The sequence below is a fragment of the Pararge aegeria genome, chromosome 4, assembly GCF_905163445.1.
Source record: "Pararge aegeria chromosome 4, ilParAegt1.1, whole genome shotgun sequence".
In the NCBI taxonomy this organism is placed as follows: Eukaryota; Metazoa; Arthropoda; class Insecta; order Lepidoptera; family Nymphalidae; genus Pararge; species Pararge aegeria.
In genome coordinates, this window is record NC_053183.1 from 4,427,754 (window position 1) to 4,448,511 (window position 20,758).

Consider the following 20,758-nt stretch of genomic DNA (forward strand, 5'->3'; position numbering starts at 1 on the left):
TTTCTTACCAGGGTATGCATACCAGGGTATGTTCATAGATTCTAACAAATAAATACGTTGTTTCTATTATTATTTACTTCTTTGTATGATTAGATCATTTTTAATTATTTAGCTTAAACAAGTACGTAAATTGAATCAGTTAAGAATATGCCTTAGTTAAGTAACAATAACAGGTAATAATAATAATAAGTAATAATACAGTTGCCCAGTCCATTGAATTATGATAAACAATTATTATCATCTTATTTTATGTATCTATGTTCTTGTTAGGCTCGTATGGAATCAAGATGCTTGATCACAACAATCACTATCTTGTTAGGAATAACCAATTTTTTTTTAGAGTGTAGAGTTTGTTAGGAGTTATATACAGTTTTTTTAAACTATTTGACGAATCTTATACAACTAACTTATTTCTCCTCCGTCCTTCCAACTAGCTGCCCCGCAGCTTTATCTTAATGTTAATCTATTTAGATGTTACTACGAACATGCATATAGTTGTTAACAGAGGACTCCGAATGTGTCTGAGCTAGTGAAGGGCTCACACGATTTGTTATTTTTTTTATTTCTCTCGGAAAGCATTCATTTGCCTTACAGTGATTATCCTACATTCGCCTCCTTAATGCAAGCTATCTTCATGCAAGACGGTACGTTACCCGGTTAATTTCCAGGGTAAAAAATATGCACATGTCCATGGTGTTTGGTTGCCTGTTAGAGATCGCTTTATAGAGATAATGCCGCTTATTGAATTCACGGTGGTTTATCAAGATCGGTGCAGTAGTTGAGCCGAACAGGGGTAGCAAATAACTAAATAAACAAACAGACAAGATTTACAAAATTTGTGTATGAATAACATATTTATATATTATATACTGAAACTTACCATTGCTGGTCTCTGGACCCGACATACTAATGGTTGTGACGGAGACATGCCCCCCCTCCACTTTCACAGCCTCACCCTCGCTCGTCGACATCATAACGCCAATCACAGTATAAGCATCAATCTATCGATAGTTCTATTTCACCACACTACACTTTGAAGCACCAAGCATTACAAGTAGTCTCTACGATAAAAAAATCTCCAAAAATATTCGATGAAAATATTCTATCTCTTCCTCATAGTTTGTTTTCTTTCTACAAAAATATCTCTATTATTTAATCATCTTGCATCGCTGGTCGTATTTAAGGCATCTGAGGGAATTACTCTTGAGATGTCGCCATGCGGTATTGGATATACGCATAGTCTTGGTCCGTCGATGTCGAAACGTAGTGCTCGTTTTAAACTTGACTGCGAGTGTCGAAATATACACGATGAAACCAGCATCTTGTTAATCTGCAACAAAAACAAACATACACTTTAATTACTCTATAAGACATGAATTTTATAGTGTACCTCACTTTTTTTTTTAAATTTGACAGTCTGAAATTGAGTTTTTGAGGCGCTTCTTTTATTTTTTTAAATTCCTGAATAAAGAAAATTGGTAATAGTACCTAACGTACGTTTTCGCAACTTTACGTAATATTTATACTCCAATATATCAGATAGCTTTTTTGAACACATATATTAATAAAAAGATATGTTTTAAAATTTACCTTATCTAAAAGACTACAGAGGCAAAGTAACACTGAAAAACAAAGTTACACGAAACGAACTAAAAGTAATTTCTCAACAAGCTTTACAAAGTTCATATTGAATACAGAGTTGGATTAAAAGCTGTCGTTTCAAAACTGTGTTTACTGTGTACGTACGACGTGCGTAGGGCCGTCGATCCGCGGCCTTGCTGACGCACCTAGTGTTGTGCGTTGCACAAAAATATCGATATAAATTTACAAATCTCATTTGCCATTGTGATGGTCTTGCATGTAGTGAATATATGTTTCTTTGTTTGAAAGCTTTATTGCACACACATATTTCATACAACGTAAACACATATACAGAAGAAACTTAGTTTGTTGTTGTATGTATGTATGTTTAGTTTTTACTGAACTACGTCGTAGGAGTATGTGTGGATATTTGTTTGCATGTATTGCACATATGTTCTACGCCAGAGTCTTCGCTGTACAACAAGACGTTAAAAATGATAAATATTAAAATCTGTCGCTTCAAAACTGCGTTTATTGTATAAGCAACGAGTGCTACGCCGACCAGCGATTAACGCACCTAGTGTTGTGAGTCACGTAAAAATATCGACATACTGACGGCTCTTCGCGTGCGCCAATGCATTGGCATTGGTGTTGGTATTGTATTGTAAATATAGAATATATCGCTAGTATTACACGACTACGGCGTAGTAGTATGTGTGTGTTGGTATATGTAATATTCATGTATTCAAATTCAAATTCATTTATTTCAAGTAGGCCTAATATAAGCACTTTTGAAACGAAAGATCTGTTTATTTGTAGCGACTCTACCACCGGTTTGGACGGAAGATACACAGATGATGAACCAAAAAAAAACTAACGCCTTGTTATATTTATTTAAGAGAAGTAGTTTAGAATTTGTGAGAAACTTTATTTTATAAACATACATAACATTCTCGTGATGATTGTGTTGCGAGATATTGTTTATTGGATATCAATAACAAACCACATGCTAAATGATGAGCAGAATGCGCGGAAGCTCCAACAATATTTTGAAAATATTAAGCAATAAATGGGAAAACCCCTTTATGGAGCACTGGGTTGGTACAGACTCATACACCAAGTGCTTAAGAGGGTAGTTACCTTAGTTAGAAGATTACTAATTATTTATTATTTATAGGTTTGGCCAATTTTAATTTATAATATAAGATAATTGTTATTGCTGTAGCTATGGATTAGACATAGTAGACAGCGGGCGATGGAGAGAGCTATGCTAGGAGTATCTCTACGTGATCAAATCAGAAATGAGGAGATCCGTAGAAGAACTAGAGTTACCGACATAGCTCAGCGAGTCGCGAAGCTGAAGTGGCAATGAGCAGGGCACATAGCTCGGAGAACCGATGGACGTTGGGGTCTTAAGGTGCTGGAACGACGGACGGTGTAAGCGCAGCGTACGTCGGCCCCCAACGAGGTGGACAGATGACATCAGGCAAGTCGCTGGGAGCCTCTGGAGACAAGCGGCCCAGGACCGTGTATTGTGGAACTCCCTACAAAAGACCTATGTCCAGCAGTGCAATTTGTTGACATGATGATGATGATGATGGATTTTTATCTGATTTAAACGTTATAATTATTATATTATTAAATTTGTTGTTAAACAAGACACATAGAATGTTTGTCAAATACATGTGCCAATATATTGGACAAGTTAAGAGCCGATAATAATATAATGGACCTTCGATGTCATTGGCATTATGTTTACAACGTTCAGGGCGAGTCTGCGATAACGTGGCGTAACGTCAATATTTATTGAACGAATTTGAAATTGAAATGGACTGATAACATTGTGTTCGTGTCCTTTCCTATACATAACAATAAAATCGTTTGCTAAACACGGTTTGACGCGCTATTCAATCTCAAAATACCTACTGCATAATTACTTTGACTTATAGACTTGACTATAATTGACTTTAACTTGAATAACCACAAGGTGAGCCCTTTTGTTGTAGATTTTAGGTTCTTTTTCCAACTTAAGTTTATAATAATATTAACATGGCTGAGTTTTGCTCGAGGCCTATTCTGATTCACGGTGGTATTCAATTACGTTCTTAACTGTAAAATTACCGATGATTTTCCATAGTTTAAAACGTTTATTATGCGTTATTAAAATAGCTATATATGATACGACGTTATCTTTGTTGGAAATTTAGGTAATAAAATACAAAATGGTTTGGAAGATTTTTGAGGGTATCTTGCTGTAGTTTCGAATAATATGGTTAAGAAACGAAATAGGTCTGTTGGTAGGCTCCGACCACAGCTGATTACCACCTTACCTACCAGCGAAGACTTAATGCCAAGAAATTTAGATTGCCAAGTATCTAATCATGTTTGCAAAAACTAAATCTTTTGATAAGGATATAATTGTTTTTATGCAAATATAAGGATCCTGTTACAAAATGAACCGCTTTTTATTTATATGCAAATTAATATATGTATGTATAGTTGCTCGTTTTATTTTACAGATGTTGAAATCGCAGCCCTAATCGCAAGCAAAGCAAAAGAAAATCGTCTTTAACATAGCAGAATTTTGGACACAAATTCTAACATACATTGCACATGAACTTAGTGCTGTCAGTGGGCTCTAGTTAGGAAAAAGTAACATTTCATGCGAACGCACAATGCAACAAGCTAAACTTTATACGCGTATGTACTTAAAGCGTGCCTGCGTGGTTGTCCGTTACGTAGAGAGAGCAATTGAAGTTTAGGCAGAGAATGGCATATGCCTGCAGTCTAATACGAAAATTAACGTTAACATCGTTAGATATTAATAATAAAAGAGACATAACGTTGGAAGTTGGAAATTCAGAGTTTTTGACACTTTGACATTTGAAAACCGCTGTCAGTTGAAGTGTGAAAACACTGCATAACCATTCCGTTATGCAACGTTTATTGCTGAGGCCCTGTGAGACAAAAGTAACATACCGCGGTAACAATAAAACGTAAAATGTTACAAAAATTTGTTCGCATCCAGGCAAAGCGGACACTGTGACAAATTTTATCGACCACCATCGCATCCCTACTCAGGGTGGTGGGGATGGAACGGCCTTCACGGAGCCGGTTGTGGGAGCAGGGCGATCGCGAGCATTTCGCCTTTCGCGCGAACTGGTCCGCCGAGTAGTGCCGCTCCCAATACCAGCTACTTATCAACTAGCCTACACGTTGGGGTCTCGAAAGTCAAAACGCAATATCAGTAGAATTCCTGTTGACTATTTAAATCTAGAGAGTAGCACCCAAGATTGGTCATAGAAAGGGGTACGTTACGGAAGATGACATAGGGGGGTCTCGAAAGTCGGTAGGGTCTGTGATCGGTTGAGTTCCTGGTGCATATTAAAATCTGTAATCTGTCTGGTTGCGGAAGATCACATATTCCGCGTTTCAATGCACCATAATCTGTGACAACAACAAATAAAAAAAAACTAAATTTAAAAAAGGACACTGGTTGTCTTATTGACACGTTCTGATTAGCTGGAGTAGGTAAAATGAGGTGTTAGCAAAATCTCATGAGATGTTGACATGTGAGTCGACAACTTCTGTTTTTCACCAACATATTTAAAGCCTATTTTTTTTAGTATCAAAAATACTTTGCGAGTACGCGTACAACTTAAATTGGATCAGGGTGAAAGATTGCTTAATGAAGGTTGAACGTCCATATTACGAACGGCTAGATATCGTCGAGTGAAGACCGTCTGGCAAACCAATTAACGTCCAATAGACCGCGGCTTGCTCCCCAGACATTGCTCGGTTATCGTTATCAGACAACCGCAGCCGTTGCCCCGGCAACTCAGTAATTGCCAATTACACAATGCAACGCTGTGACACTCTATAAGTAGACGGATCATTCACGGGCATTATTTTTAGTATTTACCTTTACACCTTTTTCAGCGTTTCTATTTAACTAAAGATTACTCTGCGTGAATCACAAAAAGATACTTTAGGGCTTTAATTTTATAAATTGAAATTGCATATAAAATTTTTTGGAACCGACAGGATTTGAACCTGCGACTCTCTGGCAATCACGGCCTGAACGCTTCTTCCAATTAAGCTACCGCTCTCCTACCGTCGATACCGAAATTAGTATATGCCTTTCACATCAGTCTTATAGCCACTGTATGTGTGTGTGTGTTTAGGGCTTTACTTAAAGGGCTACATATATAACACAGGTTTTATCAAATGTAACTTATTGTTACAAAGATTAACGGCTTCAAAAATAAGCTAGCTCTGTTAACTTTATTTTATACTAAGAATCATATAAATACATTATTAATATCCGAACAACATATAGCTTTACACTAATATACAATTTACGGCCTTATCTACAAATAGAAACACAAACAAACACTTCAGTTTTATTATCTAAATAGATATTTATGTACAATTTAAACCTAGTTCTACTTAAATACTTTTACTCTTTTACTTTTTTACTTTCTGACTTTGAAAATAGAAAACATTATACTATTATTTTATATTACAAATAATTAATGTGCATGTTGAAAATGCACATAATGTAGGAAAAAGATGGCTGGGGATAACGTAACTTGAAATTAAATGTAATGGAAGTATCATTTTAAAGCGTGTAAGCAACATCTAGCTTCATCAAAGGACAGTTCGCTTTTAGGCAAACGTCAGGCAATTACTTTGATTTCATAAAGCCAATATAATATAAGAGCGCGGACCACGCCTCTATAAAATACCTAACATGCAATGCTTACATTATGCAGCAGACAAGTAAAGAAACTGTTAGGAAACAATCGTTATACAGCTAAGCTTTCTCATTAGGTAAACAATAATGTTACGTTTAGAGTTAGGCATAGGTACCTACCTACTGAGAAGTAACTTTTCTCTAGTCGGCAGGTAAGTTACGCGCGAAATTAATCATCAATTTAATCTACAAAATTTTAGATCGAGGAATTAATTGATTACGTACCAACAGTAACACACGCGTGGCGTGCACTCCATACATGCACAAAAGCGCTGCCTACCCTAACATATTTGTATAACTGGCAAGAGAGGAGGATTTTGACATTCTATGCCATTTTACTGCTTTATGCTTAACCTGTTCCAAATTCCTGTGCACCCCACTGCGTACCAAGTGCGTCCTTTTCCGACACCATTCTGTCGTAGAGCAACTTAATAAAGGTATTAGAATTATTTTAAATTTGATTGATTCTGAAGTTAACAACTTCGGCATCCATAAGGATATATTAATATGCATGATCCTCAATAGTCATTACATTAATGCTTAATCTTATGATATTTTTAAAACTAGACAAACGCGTTTTTACCAGCAGACACCAGACGGAGGTCACTGAACTCACGTGAAAAAACCGAACATACTGCATGAGAGAAATGATGATGGGCGTATCCGAACTGCATGCTGTTTTTTTGCGCATTTTGACATGACATTTTTTCATTAGGGGGTCGTTCAGCGCCTCTGTCCACTACCTCGTCCCCTATAGGAACGCCGTGCGCCCGGTCCCGCGGGTGAGGCATAATATAATTTTGTAGCAATAAGCTCGTAAAAAATTGACAAATTGACGTCTGGGACTGTAGGCTTATCCTACTAATATTATAAATGCAAAAGTTTTTATGGATGGATGTTAGTTACTGACTGGATCTTGGATTGACATAGATTATATCCTGGATTGACACATAGGTTGCTTTTTATTCCAGGAAAATGTACGGTCCACGGTTCCCGTAAGATTCATGGAAAACAAAAAAACCGCATAAGAAGCTGGGGCAACAGCTGGTTATAACTAAACGGTGCTGATTTCATTGCGCTAAATATCTGGTAAAAATTTATGTTTTGACGACCTCTCTGGCGCAACGGCGAGCGCTGTGAATTTAAGTAGGAGTTCCCGGGTTCGATTCCCGGCAGGGACAATTTGGGAATTTATAATTTCTGAATTTTCGCTGGTCTGGCCTGGTGGCTTTGGCCGTGGCTAGTTACCACCCTACCGACGAAGACGTGCCGCTAAGCTATTTAGTGTTCCGGTAAAAAACAAAACGACACAAAAAGCTCCGCTACTTTAATGTCCAGAGTGGACATTAAAGTAGCTGAGCTTTTATCTCCTGGAAAAGTATCCGAGATCGCCTGCGATCTCAGTATTTGGCTACACATGCTATCCGTCGCATGCGCATTGCTTGCGACAGATTGCCTTGTGTATGGACTTTAATAACACGCTCACAGCAGCTTTGCTTTGATCTTTCGCATCTGGCTTAATGAGCAGGTAGATACTCGTATATAGTTACTATTTGAAATAGTTGTTAGCACCGATAAGATACCTCTAACGTCCTTGATGTAAAGTCAGCCTTGCGATAATAATAAAAAATATACAAAAGAATATATGTAAACGAGCATTTATTATCTTGATAATGTTACCCAATTTATCGAAGTAATATGAAACCTACATAATTTATCGAAATAATATGTTTACATTTTTATACCGATTACAGGTATTTGCTTATCTCTTTTGCACATTCGGTTGTTTATAATATAAGAGAGAGATGGTTGTATGAATTCGGTGCGCCCAAGCAAGCAGCCATACAAAGGATGGCGTCATCACGGCCTAGACAAGGCCGTACGGTCATTTATACGAGAACACAAAGTACATAGGTACGTCAGACGATGCTTTGTACAGTTTATAGTTACATTTTAGCGTTGATGATAACCTTAGGTTAGGCAGTTTAACTAAACTAAGTTTAGAGCACATTAGAGCACATTTTAAGTACGACGGACCTATGACGGATACGATTCGGTTTTAGTGTGTTTGTTTGTTACCTACCGTTTTCCTCTAAAATTAATGAACCCGTTTGATGCGGTTTTTAATTTATATTTTACGGATGACCTTATGTTATATTTAAAGCTGCAACCAGACTCTGAGTAAGTTTATATTCTCAAATAAAGAAACGTCATTTCCCTGTACGAGTTTCCAGGACCAACCTGCAAAAATTACTGGAAAAAGAGTACCTGGGAAACAGACAAAGAAATGGATCGACGATAAAAGAGAGTGGACCGGACCGGATCATCTGACGATTTTTTACCAGCTGCCTTCGCAATATCCATTTAAGATGGCATCTAATGACGATGACGATTATACCAGACATCATGATTTTACAACTCTGTATACCTAGGTACAAATTCGATAGCATTGAGTCACGTATGATAACTTAAACTCGTTGAAAACTACACATGCCCAAGTGTAACAAGCCTTAGAATTTAATTACTTCAAGTTCGAACAAAGGGGTTTAAATATTTTAGTATAGAGCCTTGCATTCCTGCTGTCCTCCATTTTTTTCTCCAAAATTGCGGTCAAAAGATAGAAACAAGTATTATGTAAGACAAAAGTGTCAGGTTTCCGAGATATAAACTTATATTATAAGCCGTCAAAGTTTTACTAATTGCCTTCAATGAATAAGCTCCAAACCAAAATTAAACGCAGGTAAGTAAACCACAGAATTCAGAACGTAGTGGGTACCACAGAATTGGCAGTTCATCTGTCAATCCAAGTTTAGATAAACAAGATATTGTCAAAGTCAATTTACTTATTATTATGGGTATTTTCATGGTCATCTTTGTTTTTTTTTTATAGGTCAGTATATTTTCCCTATGAACCTGAAGGATTTTAAGTAAATCTAAGTAAAGTGATCGCTTTTTTTATATTAATTTTTACAACTTTGTTGGCTTGATTAATCTGTACACACATGCCATCAGTACAATTGCGTCTTTCCAGTACCAACAGTCTGAGAAAGAGGACGGACGGACGGTCAGATTAATGAATCCCCAACTATGTTATGAAAATTAAGCTTAATTTGCGATACTCCGTGTTAGGATTTAAATTTAACTAGCATTATAATTTCCACTTTGTTATTTTTTTTAATTTAATCTTATTTTTGAACGAGACGATCGGTTGTCATTCTCCGATTGGTTAACGCCGGTAGACGCATAACGGCGGGAACCAATCAAATTGCTTGGATTCTACCTGGACGCTATGAGTTTTGGCGGGAAATTGGGTTTTCTTCTTGGCGGGTTGGATCGTTCTTTTAGAGAGTTGTGAAGTGAATTGCGAGGTTGTAAAACGATAAGTTCATATTGTAATAAAGTAAATTAATAAAGTGATACTTGTATGGTATGTTTATTTGCATCTTTTCGTGGCCTCATTGCTATCCTACTGAAGTTCTAATATCCGCGAAAAGCAGGAGAATGGTGTAATTTAAATTTTTTTCAATTCTTATACTCCAGTCTCCACACCAAACAGCTTTTTGTCGCACCGAAACCGGAGCATCCTCAGGAGATGTTGACTTTACAATGAATAATTGTTAATCCTCAAATTGCGTGTGTTCTGACCTTATTAAATTCCAATCAAACATAGGTAGGTAGTTATGTTGTTTATTAATATGCAGCGTGGAAAATTTTAAAAGCTTTACATAATTAAAAAATGTATCTACTAGGTATGTCATTAATTTTGTATTTATGCAAATCGATGTTTTAAATATAGGCATTAAATTACAACAAATATTAATTTATTTCCATCTATTATGTTATCTACGTTTATAAATAATATCGTAGATGTTAAAAGTGAATCATAACGTATATATTACTTAAAAGATATAAATACCTATCCTATAGATATCTATCTATATTATATAATGTCCTATCATGATTGTGTTACGGGCCAAAGTGGCCTATATAGAAACTATATTTATATTAAAGAAAAGAGCTGTACACGATTAATTTAAAATGTTAGTTTACGTGAATCTCTAAGTGATACAGAAATAGATATACCTTATATATAAGGAAAAAGTGCTTATATGTAAGGTCTTTAATTCTTTTTTTTTCCTTGAAATTAATATATTTTGATTTAATTTGATTTTATCTAGACTTTTATTTGTTTTAAGGGTCATGTTATAAGTATCGTTTTTTTCAGAGATTGCAGCAAATCACATAAGTTCGTAGCCTGGTTGGAGATTGTAATTCAAGTAAAATGAGCCATTTTATCGTATAATCATTTCGAGATTCAGTATAGGTAACCTGAATTAATATGTGTTTAGAAGGTTAGACTTTTTATTATTATTATTAATTTTTGGCACTATTCCACGCGGGCATGACCTTTACAGTAATTAAATAAATAAATATAAATATACTACGCATATACACCTCACCATCTAGCCCCAAAGTAAGCGTAGCTTGTGTTATGAGTACCAACATAGCTTATGAATATTTTTGTGATATAATACACATAAATACTTGTAATATACAGATAAACACCCAGACACTGAAAACATTAAAGTTCATCTCTCACATTTTTCCAGTTGTGTGAATCGAACCCACGGCCTTAGATGCAGAAAGCAGGGTCAAATTAGTTAAGTTGTAAGTTTTATTGTTATATCTATATATATAAAAGAAAGTTGTGTTAGTTTATAACTCGAGAACGGCTAGACCAACTTTTATGATATTTGATTTTTTGAATTATTCTTAGTCCGGAATAGGATAAAAAGTATCAAAATATAGTATTCATAAAAAATATTGTTTGGCGGTAAGAAGTTCTCCGGGACAGCTAGTTATCAATAAATATATATGTGTATATAAATAGATAGGTTCGCTTGGCTGATGTCCTTGTGTTCCGACTCGGAGTTGTCGATGGACAGACGAGGCGTCGACCGATAACTATCTTAAGGTCAGTACTATCAGCGTGACGTCAGCTCGTACCATGCCTTGTTTAATGCTTGTATTGCAAGTTACGAACGATAACTCTCGTATTGAATGCCACCTGCAACGTTCCAATATACCTACTTCATTATATTTTTGTGGAGAGCTCTTCTTGACTTTGAATATTTTGACTTCCTTCCCGACAGCTATTTTTTTTATAGTTGTAGCCTGTAGCCAACATTTAACTTTACTATGAATTAATAGCTAGCATCGATACAAATTGCCATTTTGTGACGACAGATCCGCAGGGTGATTACGTATCTCGCGACAGGCGCATTTTATAAACAAAAGTGACGATCGACAGCAGTGATTGCAAGATTTACGCCTGTCGCAAGCCTGTCGCGAGATACGTTATCACCCTGCCGAATACAGTAGTGAGCACCACCGGTACCTCTTCCCGCGGGTGTCGTACGATGCTAACAAGGAAATATACCTACTTAACAGAGAACGGGCAGCAGTTTCTACTATTATCTACTACGATCTCTATGGTTGCCATAACTTCTGGGAATCAATACCTACGGGACGTTTCTACTCCGTTGCCCAAAACCCGACATCCGACATTGACACCATAATAAATATACCTAGCATGCATTTTTTTATAGGCATTTAGAAGAAGAAGAAGACAAAGAAGCACTTTTTGCACGTATAAAATACAGGAAAAGAAGCAGTAAGGAGTATACAGTACACAATGTAGACATGCCAAGGCGGCCTTATTGCTGCAAGCTTTTGCAGGCAACCTTTGTAGATAGGACTTACAGCAAGAAAATGGGATAGTGCCAAGATGAGAAGAAGTTGATAGGCATTTACTCTGTTCTACTTTTGTTTTATTGTACGTACTATACATTTATTGTTGAAGGTGGGCGTTAATATTTGCGACACAGTTTATACTACTCAGTTTATATAACAGTTATTGCGGCACCATGTTTATTGTGTCAATTCGGTACCCTTACCAAATATTCTAAATAAATAAATTGAAAAAAAATGTGTGAGCGATCCAAACCGTATCAAAAGTATAAAATAAACTAAATCTAAATAATTGAATCCAATTTTTTTTTTAATTTATTTATAACAAATTTATGTTTAAATTTTATTTTGTCAAAATAAATAAATCTTTAAGTGCCATGTTGAAATATTTTACTGGTGCTGCCATCAGTTAATTACAATTAAAGCTGAAATACGTACAAAAAGTCACTGAAGTCTAGTTTTACCTTAATAATCTAATAGTGGTGAACATAATACCTAGTAACCTAGTAACTAATCACGGCCGAAGCCCCACCAGACCAGCCCAAATTGCCCCCGCTGGGAATCGAACCGGGACCTTCATCCCGTATAAGACCACAGAAATCAGAACTGCGCCAGGGAAGTCGTAAAAATGAAGCTAATTACATAGCTATAAATAAAAAAAATTAAAAACGACAGAAAGTAAATTGGTAAACTTAACTCACTATTTTCTGGTGGCGGCCATCTTGGATTTGTATTCTACTAGTCAATATATGTAATTCGCCATTTCGTGGTGGCGGCCATCTTGGGTATGGTATGAAGTATGGTATTCTATATCTAGTCAGCCCTTTTATTTAATACTCATATTCAACGAGTTGCGACAAATATATAATCCGCCATTTTTGGCGGCGGCCATCTTGGACCGATTTTCGTCAAACATGGCTAAGAACGACTAATTCACCATTCCAAACAAAAAAAACACAAAATCAAAATCGGATAATCCCTTCAGCCACGATGCCACAGACAGACACACACACACACACAGACGCCACGCCAATCACACATAACACGCCATCTTATTTGCGTCGGGTTTGAAAAAGGATTACCGACGAATCACACAGTCATTCACAGTTTCGTAAATGAAGCCCTCTATCCCATAGTAAGTGGAAGACATAGCGAGTTTCTCTGCGAGTGTTTACCTCGTCTATTTCAGTGAACAGCGTGGGCGCGGGGTGCGTCGCACTCTAGACGCACGACCTCAGCACTCATCGGGGTCAAGGACATAGGAAACACCGAACTGTACAGTGCACACTTTGACGACAGGTCTGGGTAAACACTACGCCCATTATCGCGGCACTAACTAGATAAATTACAAAGTCAATGATCTCAAAGACGACACGGTTCATGGCACTGACCCGTGCTCCGAGAGGATGGAATCTTTATTCTTCATAGACTTATTGCATCACTGTTTTAATTGAAGCAATTATAATAGCTCATGCTTTAATGTGACAACATCGTGAGGAAACCTGCATACCTAAGACTTCTCCATAACGTTCTCTAAAGCATGAGATATCTACGAATCTACGAGTGGACTACGGCCTAGATCCTTCTCGATCTGCGAGGAGACCCGTGCCCTGCAGTGGGCTAGCAATGGGTTGAGGATGACGAAAATGACGATGATGATGATGTATGGAACAAACAAAATAGCATCGCAAATCTTATTCTTCAATACTACTTCTTCTATTTTTCTAACCGAGCAAAATTTTATTATGAACTTATAAATTCTCTTGGATGTCATATATTTCTATGCCATATTTTAATAACATCGAGTAGAAGTTGTACGGTGTAACACAAGCAATCCTGAAAAATAAATAGACAAACTTTCGCATTTTATAATATTAGAGTGGATACTTTCTAACACTGATTAAACACCCGACAGCGCAAAGCTAAAACCGGTGGACCATAGACAGTGTCGTACACGGGATTTTAGGCCAGGGTGGGCAATAAGAATGGCATTAAATGGAAAGTCCCCTCTCCTATAAGAGTCATATAGAAATGTATATGTATTGTTCGTGAATGTATAATATACATTATATATTATAATATCTATTCGTTTAATAATATTACATACCTACCAATACACATACATACATTGTACACGCAATTCACTGTCTCGAGCGCACCGCGTTAGTTGCACGAGAGTGGACGCGTCTGATAAAGTGCGAGTGTCGAACCTGTGCTACACTATCCAATACAACACAGCAGACAATACAGAGGCAATCTACAAACAGGAGGTGAAACTATTGCTGTGAATGTTTAGACAAAAAAATCCACGACTCGTTGCGATAATCTATATAGCTTGTGGAGATGCTAAGGTTAGGGCCATATGCGCTTCAAAAACGCAATCTGGTTGGTTTATTTGCTCATGTGTCTCAATTTTTCACTCGCATGACAGGTCTTATCGTTCTATTTCACAAGGAACTTATTAGGCCCGGCAATAACTATAGAGTCTTTCAATAAATCAATACAACTATTACATACAAGTTGTAGCAATAAATCCGTATAACTGGTAGTTAATGTCGAACATTTCTATTTATTATTTGTTGCAGAGCTGGTTCCATTGCTTGTTAGCGCCGCTGCAGTTGCGAGATGCGGGTTATGAAAGGTTTCCTTTCCGAGTGGGTAGATAGACATTGTCGCAAATATACTATTGAAGTTGTTCGCAGACTGCTGTAAGAGCCGCAGCAAATATTCGATAAAAGAAAGAGAATATTCAAGAACTTGTAATGTCATCGACATCAAACTGTGTTTATTCTGGTGCATTGAGGAAAATTGCGACATATCATTACTTACTTAAGTATTTATAATTCAAGTGTAAATTACTTTGTCGATATCGTAAATTACATCGTAGGTTGAATTAAAATAAATAAATAAAATAAATATACTACGACAATACACACATCGCCATCTAGCCCCAAAGTAAGCATAGCTTGTGTTATGGGTACTAAGATGACTGATGAATATTTATATGAATAATATAAATACTTATAATATATAGATACACACCCAGACACTGAAAAACATTCGTGTTCATCACACAAACATTGTCTAGTTGTGGGAATCGAACCCACGGCCTTGGCTCAGAAAGCAGGGTCGCTGCCCACTGCGCCAATCGGCCGTCTCCAAATTATAAGTTTCATTATAAGATCTTGAATAGAGGCTTTATTTTGTTTTAAATCCTATTGTGTGAAAAATTACGAGGACGTAGGACTTCACGCATAGGACGAGCCGAAGAAGTGCGGTCGACTTATATTGTTAGCGTTATTCGAATTAATTTTATTTATTTATTTATTTGGTATCTATGACCCATCACTACGCACTACACTATAACATAAATAGAATAAATAAATAAATAAATTGGTTGCCTGTAAAGTCGGTATACGGGCGAAAGTTTTACGTGACAACGACTTTGAGTGGTAAAATAATTTTAATGTGAATATTCATTCGTATAGTAGGAAGAAGGATGAAATAATAGTAACAATTTAAAACATTTATTTATACAAAGAATTATATTTAAAACATTAATTTATACAAAGAATCTCGCACTGAATTTCATATTAACAAAATTTTATTTTTACCTTTACACATACATACGTATTTATATACAAATATATTGTTGTATACGCTGTTTCATTGTACGCAATACATTTGCGTACAATGAAACAGCGTTTACTACAAAGGGACGCGTGCCTTTCACTTTTTATGTCTGTCTCTCTCGCTCTTAGGCGGGCTAACCATGCCCGAGTGGAAGGGACGCGTGCCTCTCACTCGCTCTCATTGTGAGCGCATAACGTGAGCGGAGCGTAACGCAGTTTCTTGAAGTGTCACCCGGCAAACCAATTTATAAGACGTTGTCACGTCAAAAAAATAAAAAAAGTAAGTACCACAACCGTAAATTAACTGTTCTACTTCTAATGATTGTCTCAATGAACCAGTTGTTATGATGGATGCAGGAATTGAATAGTTGATGTTGTTTATTCGCAATAGACCTCAACGTTTGGACCTGCGTCGCGGCACTAACGACAGTCTGCGAACATCTTATATGCTGTATGAAAGTATGATCAACCCACTCTAGGGACGCGATTGTAGATGATTACAGGCTCGGAGAGAGTTTACAATGATGTAGGTAGTACAGAATAGATAGTAGAATAGTAGTTACTAGATATAAGTAGCAAAGTGAAATGACAAAACGACTTACTAAATAAAACTTGCAATTAATGTACGTGTTTCAACTGTAAATTACATACTTAAGGCCACTCTCTTTGTAATAAAAAACTTTAAAAACGTATAAAAAAAATATGTTGTATATAAACCTACCCGTATCATATCACTAAAACAAGCATTTTTTTATTAAATAATAAATTTTATTTTTATTTCAATGTTAATTTTTGTATATATACACTTTACTTTTTTAATTTCTAATCCCTTAATTTTGAAATTATTTTGTGTACGAGTCCCCGACCTGAAAAAAATAGTTTTTGTTTTTTTTTTTCATCCACTATTTGACCATAAAAACACTGTTCTATGTGGATAATATATACTATTATTGTAGGTAATATATATATTTGTGACGCTACTATAGGTATTCATATATCTTAAAATTGTTCACGTAGGTATTCAAAACCCCCAGTGTGGTTTTTTTCTCATTCCTACTATAGCGGTGACAGGTGCGATTGCGACATCGATAATCGCATATCGCAGATATCATCGCGAAACCTTGTCGACACGCGCAGACATTTACTCGCGACCTTAAAGCTTTAAAAACAAATAATAAACGCCGACCATAAAGTAAACGTGTTCCACATTCTGGTGAGCGTTACGTTTCCAATTCGCTTTGTTTCATGTTTGCCTGCAGCGTTTGGACAGCTGTAGTCTTAGTACAAGATTTGTTCGCTCGCAATCGAGGAGTAGTTTTCGCATATCAAACACTATACCGACAAGTTGAAATTGGCGTTATTTTAATCGGTTTAGAGTCACAAATTCCGTACTTCTGATTTTTGTTTTACAATTGGTCGAATTTTAACGAAAGGCAACCAAACCGAACTAAGTTTTTTTCGAAACATTCAGGGCCTTCCATCTAAATGTGTCATAACGTCGCTGAAGTTAAGCATCTTGTCTATCATAACTCCAATCGACGACATCTTTCAAATGACAGAGCATGAAAAATACTGCAATATTAATTATACACACTCAAATTCAAAAATTCAAAATTCATTTATTTCAAGTAGGCCTAAGCGCTTTTGAAACGTCTAGTCTGTCTGCTTGTAGTGACTCTATCACTAAGCCGGAAGCCCTAAATGTTTCAAAACTACTACATGACGTCCAAATGTTCTGCCAAAAGCCCTAACTGACGAATTGCAGACAATTTTAGCTTCAAAACAACACGCATGAGATCCACTCTCGAGAGATTTTACTCTCATGTTCAATACTCGAAAACGAGTCCCCGTGGCGAGCGAGTAAATCTTGTACTAAGGGTATTGTTGTCTGGCGCAGCGAGAAAATATCGAATACGTATTTTATTACGTATAACGCTCGTATTTCACACAGATGTTGACAAAAACAGATAACTGAATGACAAATTATAGTTTTATAGCGGTGAACGCGACGTTGACCAGTTATTCTATATAGGGCATGCGCATATTACACCTTGTGGCATGCATAAATTGAACCTACCTTAATATAGAATAACTTGTTATACACGATTTTTTTTTACTCTGGTCTCCATACTGTCAGACTGAAGAAGGCACGAACAAAATTTCTCCAAGATAGCTTTAACGATTGAGCCGTGCATTGGTAACAAACAGACACACCATTGCATAAAAAATGATGAGTATTAAAAAGCATATTGTTATTTATGTTGACCGATTTAAGTTTCCTTATGCCTATTGCCTTTCACATTATAAAAAGGCTTTTGTACCTTACAGTTCAGAAAAAATAAGTAGAGATATAAATCAGTCTTGAATTTTTCGGACTATGATTCTGAAACAAGAGCGTGTCCGAAAATAAAATATCACTGATTTAAATAATTCCAGCAGGCCCCAGGTCTTACGGCACTGTCAATCCTCAAATTCGAGGTACCTTTAAGTAGGTATTTTATTCTTTACATCCTTTACACTTTGACAGTACTCGTAAACGCGTGCCATGTGCCTATTTGAATAAAAAAATATTTGACTTTGACTTTGACTTTGACTGTACAACACAAAATGTACTCAAATCAAAAATCACAACATAGCGTCTACAATTTGGCAGTCTTATAGCCACATAGCGATCCTTTCCAGGCATTTACTATGTTATTTCTGAAAAAGGTTTTCTTTTAATTTTTTTTATTTCTCTACAAGTTAGCCCTTGGTTGCAATCTCACCTATTGGTGAGTGATGCGGGCTAACCTGTTAGGGAGTTTTACTATTTTCTTTGTAGAAAATGATATTTATATATAGAGATTTGTGTAAAACTGAAAAAGCAACACTGTAATGCAATAAACATTTCCTACTTATATTAGGTAATACTCACTAATTATACTCGTAGGAGAGGGAATATTTATTTATAAGACAACTTCGTTATCTAAGGTTTTACCAAGTTAACGAGTTAACCCTTTTGACATTCACCGCAACAGAGCACTTCGACGACAGAGCGTGCCATTCAAATAATTTATAATGCTATTTTGCTCTTCCAACGGTTTCTTATACCTTAAAGTGTCATATTTATCCTACTTGGTTGGGAAATTTATTTTTATGTTGGCGGCCTCAAGCTCAAGTATTCAGACAACTTTATAATTTTATCCTCTGCATGCATTATTTTTGTAATTATGATTTCATATCGTTCTATATCTGTAATAGTATAGTAAGAGGTGTTGGTGTCGAGTGTAATGAGGTGTGTAGTATAGTGTGAGGGTCGACTTTACAATGAATAATTTGTTAAGAGATAATTAACAATAATTAATTGTAAAGTTATTATAAATTACACCGTACAGATTCTCCTGCTTTTCGCGGACTATAGCCAATTAAGCTTAATTTTTATAATATATCATGGATTTCCGCAAAGTAACGCCTGCTTCTATCCAATAATATATATCATATAACCTCCTATGATGATAGTCAGTCGATCAAATGTCATTGGAATGGTTTTTTTTTTTAATATATATGGACGAGCGTTTGACTGCAATCACACCTGATGGTAACTGATGATGCAGCCTAAGGTGGAGCGCGCTTGCCTAGAATATGGCTATTCACTATCGATTAGAAGGTACTCATATTGTAGGTACTCGGGAAAATGGAAGCTGGAAGGGCATTCCAGATCCTTGCGGTGCGAATCAGAAACGAAGATGCAAAGCGCTTCGTACACGTCCGCGGTATATCAACCACGTAGGGATGCAGATCATTACGGTGCCTCGCGGTTCGATGGTAAATAGCTCACCTTTTTACCATCGAAATGCGCCCAAACAAGAACAATCGGGAACAAGATCCAACAGTTCTTGAGCACACTCTCCGAAATATATCTTATAGAACACCGAATGGCGTAACCTTGCGCCGATGATAACGTATGGAGCGTTTCTAGAGCAATTTTCATTGATACAAACTTTATCTGCGATATTATACGAATAGTATCTATCTTTGAGTAGCTATCTCTAAGCCATTATCATGTAGGCAACTGTACAAATAAAGACTATTATATAAACAAAATGGTAGCGACGTGCATTTGAAGTTAGATTTTATTTTTATTTTGTTAATGACAAGGTTGTTTAAGCTGGTCGCTGCACAATTTTTAAATTATGTTGGAAAAGAGCAATTTAAGAAATTGGTAGAATGTAACTTCCGAACCGACGGTAGGGTTTAGTTCTCTTATAGCAAAACGTTAAAGTTATTTAGACATTTAAAACAAGTGATGTTTTTAAACAGTTGCAAAGAATTTTGTTTTTATTGACATTTAGAGGTCCCTCATAAAAACCTACATCCTACGAAAGATTTTGAAGAATTTCAAAAGATATTGACGGCCGATTGGCGCAGTTTGCAGCGATCCTGTTTTCTGAGTCCAAGGCCGTGGGTTCGATTCCCACAACTGGAAAATGGTCGTGTGATGAGCATGAATGTTTTTCAGTGTCTGGGTGTTTATATGTATATTCTAAGTATTTATGTATATTATTTATAAACATATTCAACAATCATCAAGCTACGCTTACTTTGGGGCTAGATGGCGATATGTGCATTGTCGTAATATATTTATTATTACATTATTTATTTATTTAATTACAACTAGCTCTGCGTACAGACTAACCTATAAGCCGATACGATAGGTAACGCCACGACTTTACAGAGTAGGCAGAGTGGAGCTACACAAGGTAGTAGGTACCTATATAATGTCGTCGGTAAATGTAGTACACCTTGGCTTCAAGAAATGTAATTGCGGTGTGGCATGCGGGAGCTGTTGCAGCACAGGCCTTACCCAATTCGCATTTATCAGACTGTGAAATTTCAACCGATCCAACTGCGATGAGATTGTGTTTCCTTCATTATGATTATTATAATGCATTCAGCTACCTCGTATTTTTTTCTATAGTAACAATTGAGCAAGCAGTTGGCCCACCTGATGGTAAGTTGAAAATCATCCACCTATAACGCCTATACAACGTGTAACAGA

General features: G+C 36.4%; 1 protein-coding gene across 2 annotated transcripts in view; it reads right to left on the reverse strand.

Moving 5' to 3' along the window:
• The window catches only part of LOC120623375 (nuclear hormone receptor FTZ-F1 beta), a 67,465-nt gene that overhangs the window by 18,838 nt on the left and 27,869 nt on the right, over positions 1-20,758 (reverse strand). Inside the window, exons 1-2 of one of the 2 annotated variants that reach the window (XM_039889376.1) lie at positions 1,591-1,634; positions 881-1,330 (exon numbers count right to left, since the gene is read on the reverse strand). In XM_039889376.1, the coding sequence (XP_039745310.1) occupies positions 881-974 (94 nt within the window). In that variant the 5' untranslated portion in view covers positions 975-1,330; positions 1,591-1,634. Of the gene's footprint in view, positions 1-880; positions 1,331-1,590; positions 1,635-20,758 lie in introns of those variants that run through there. The other variant, XM_039889375.1, reaches the window with a different exon arrangement.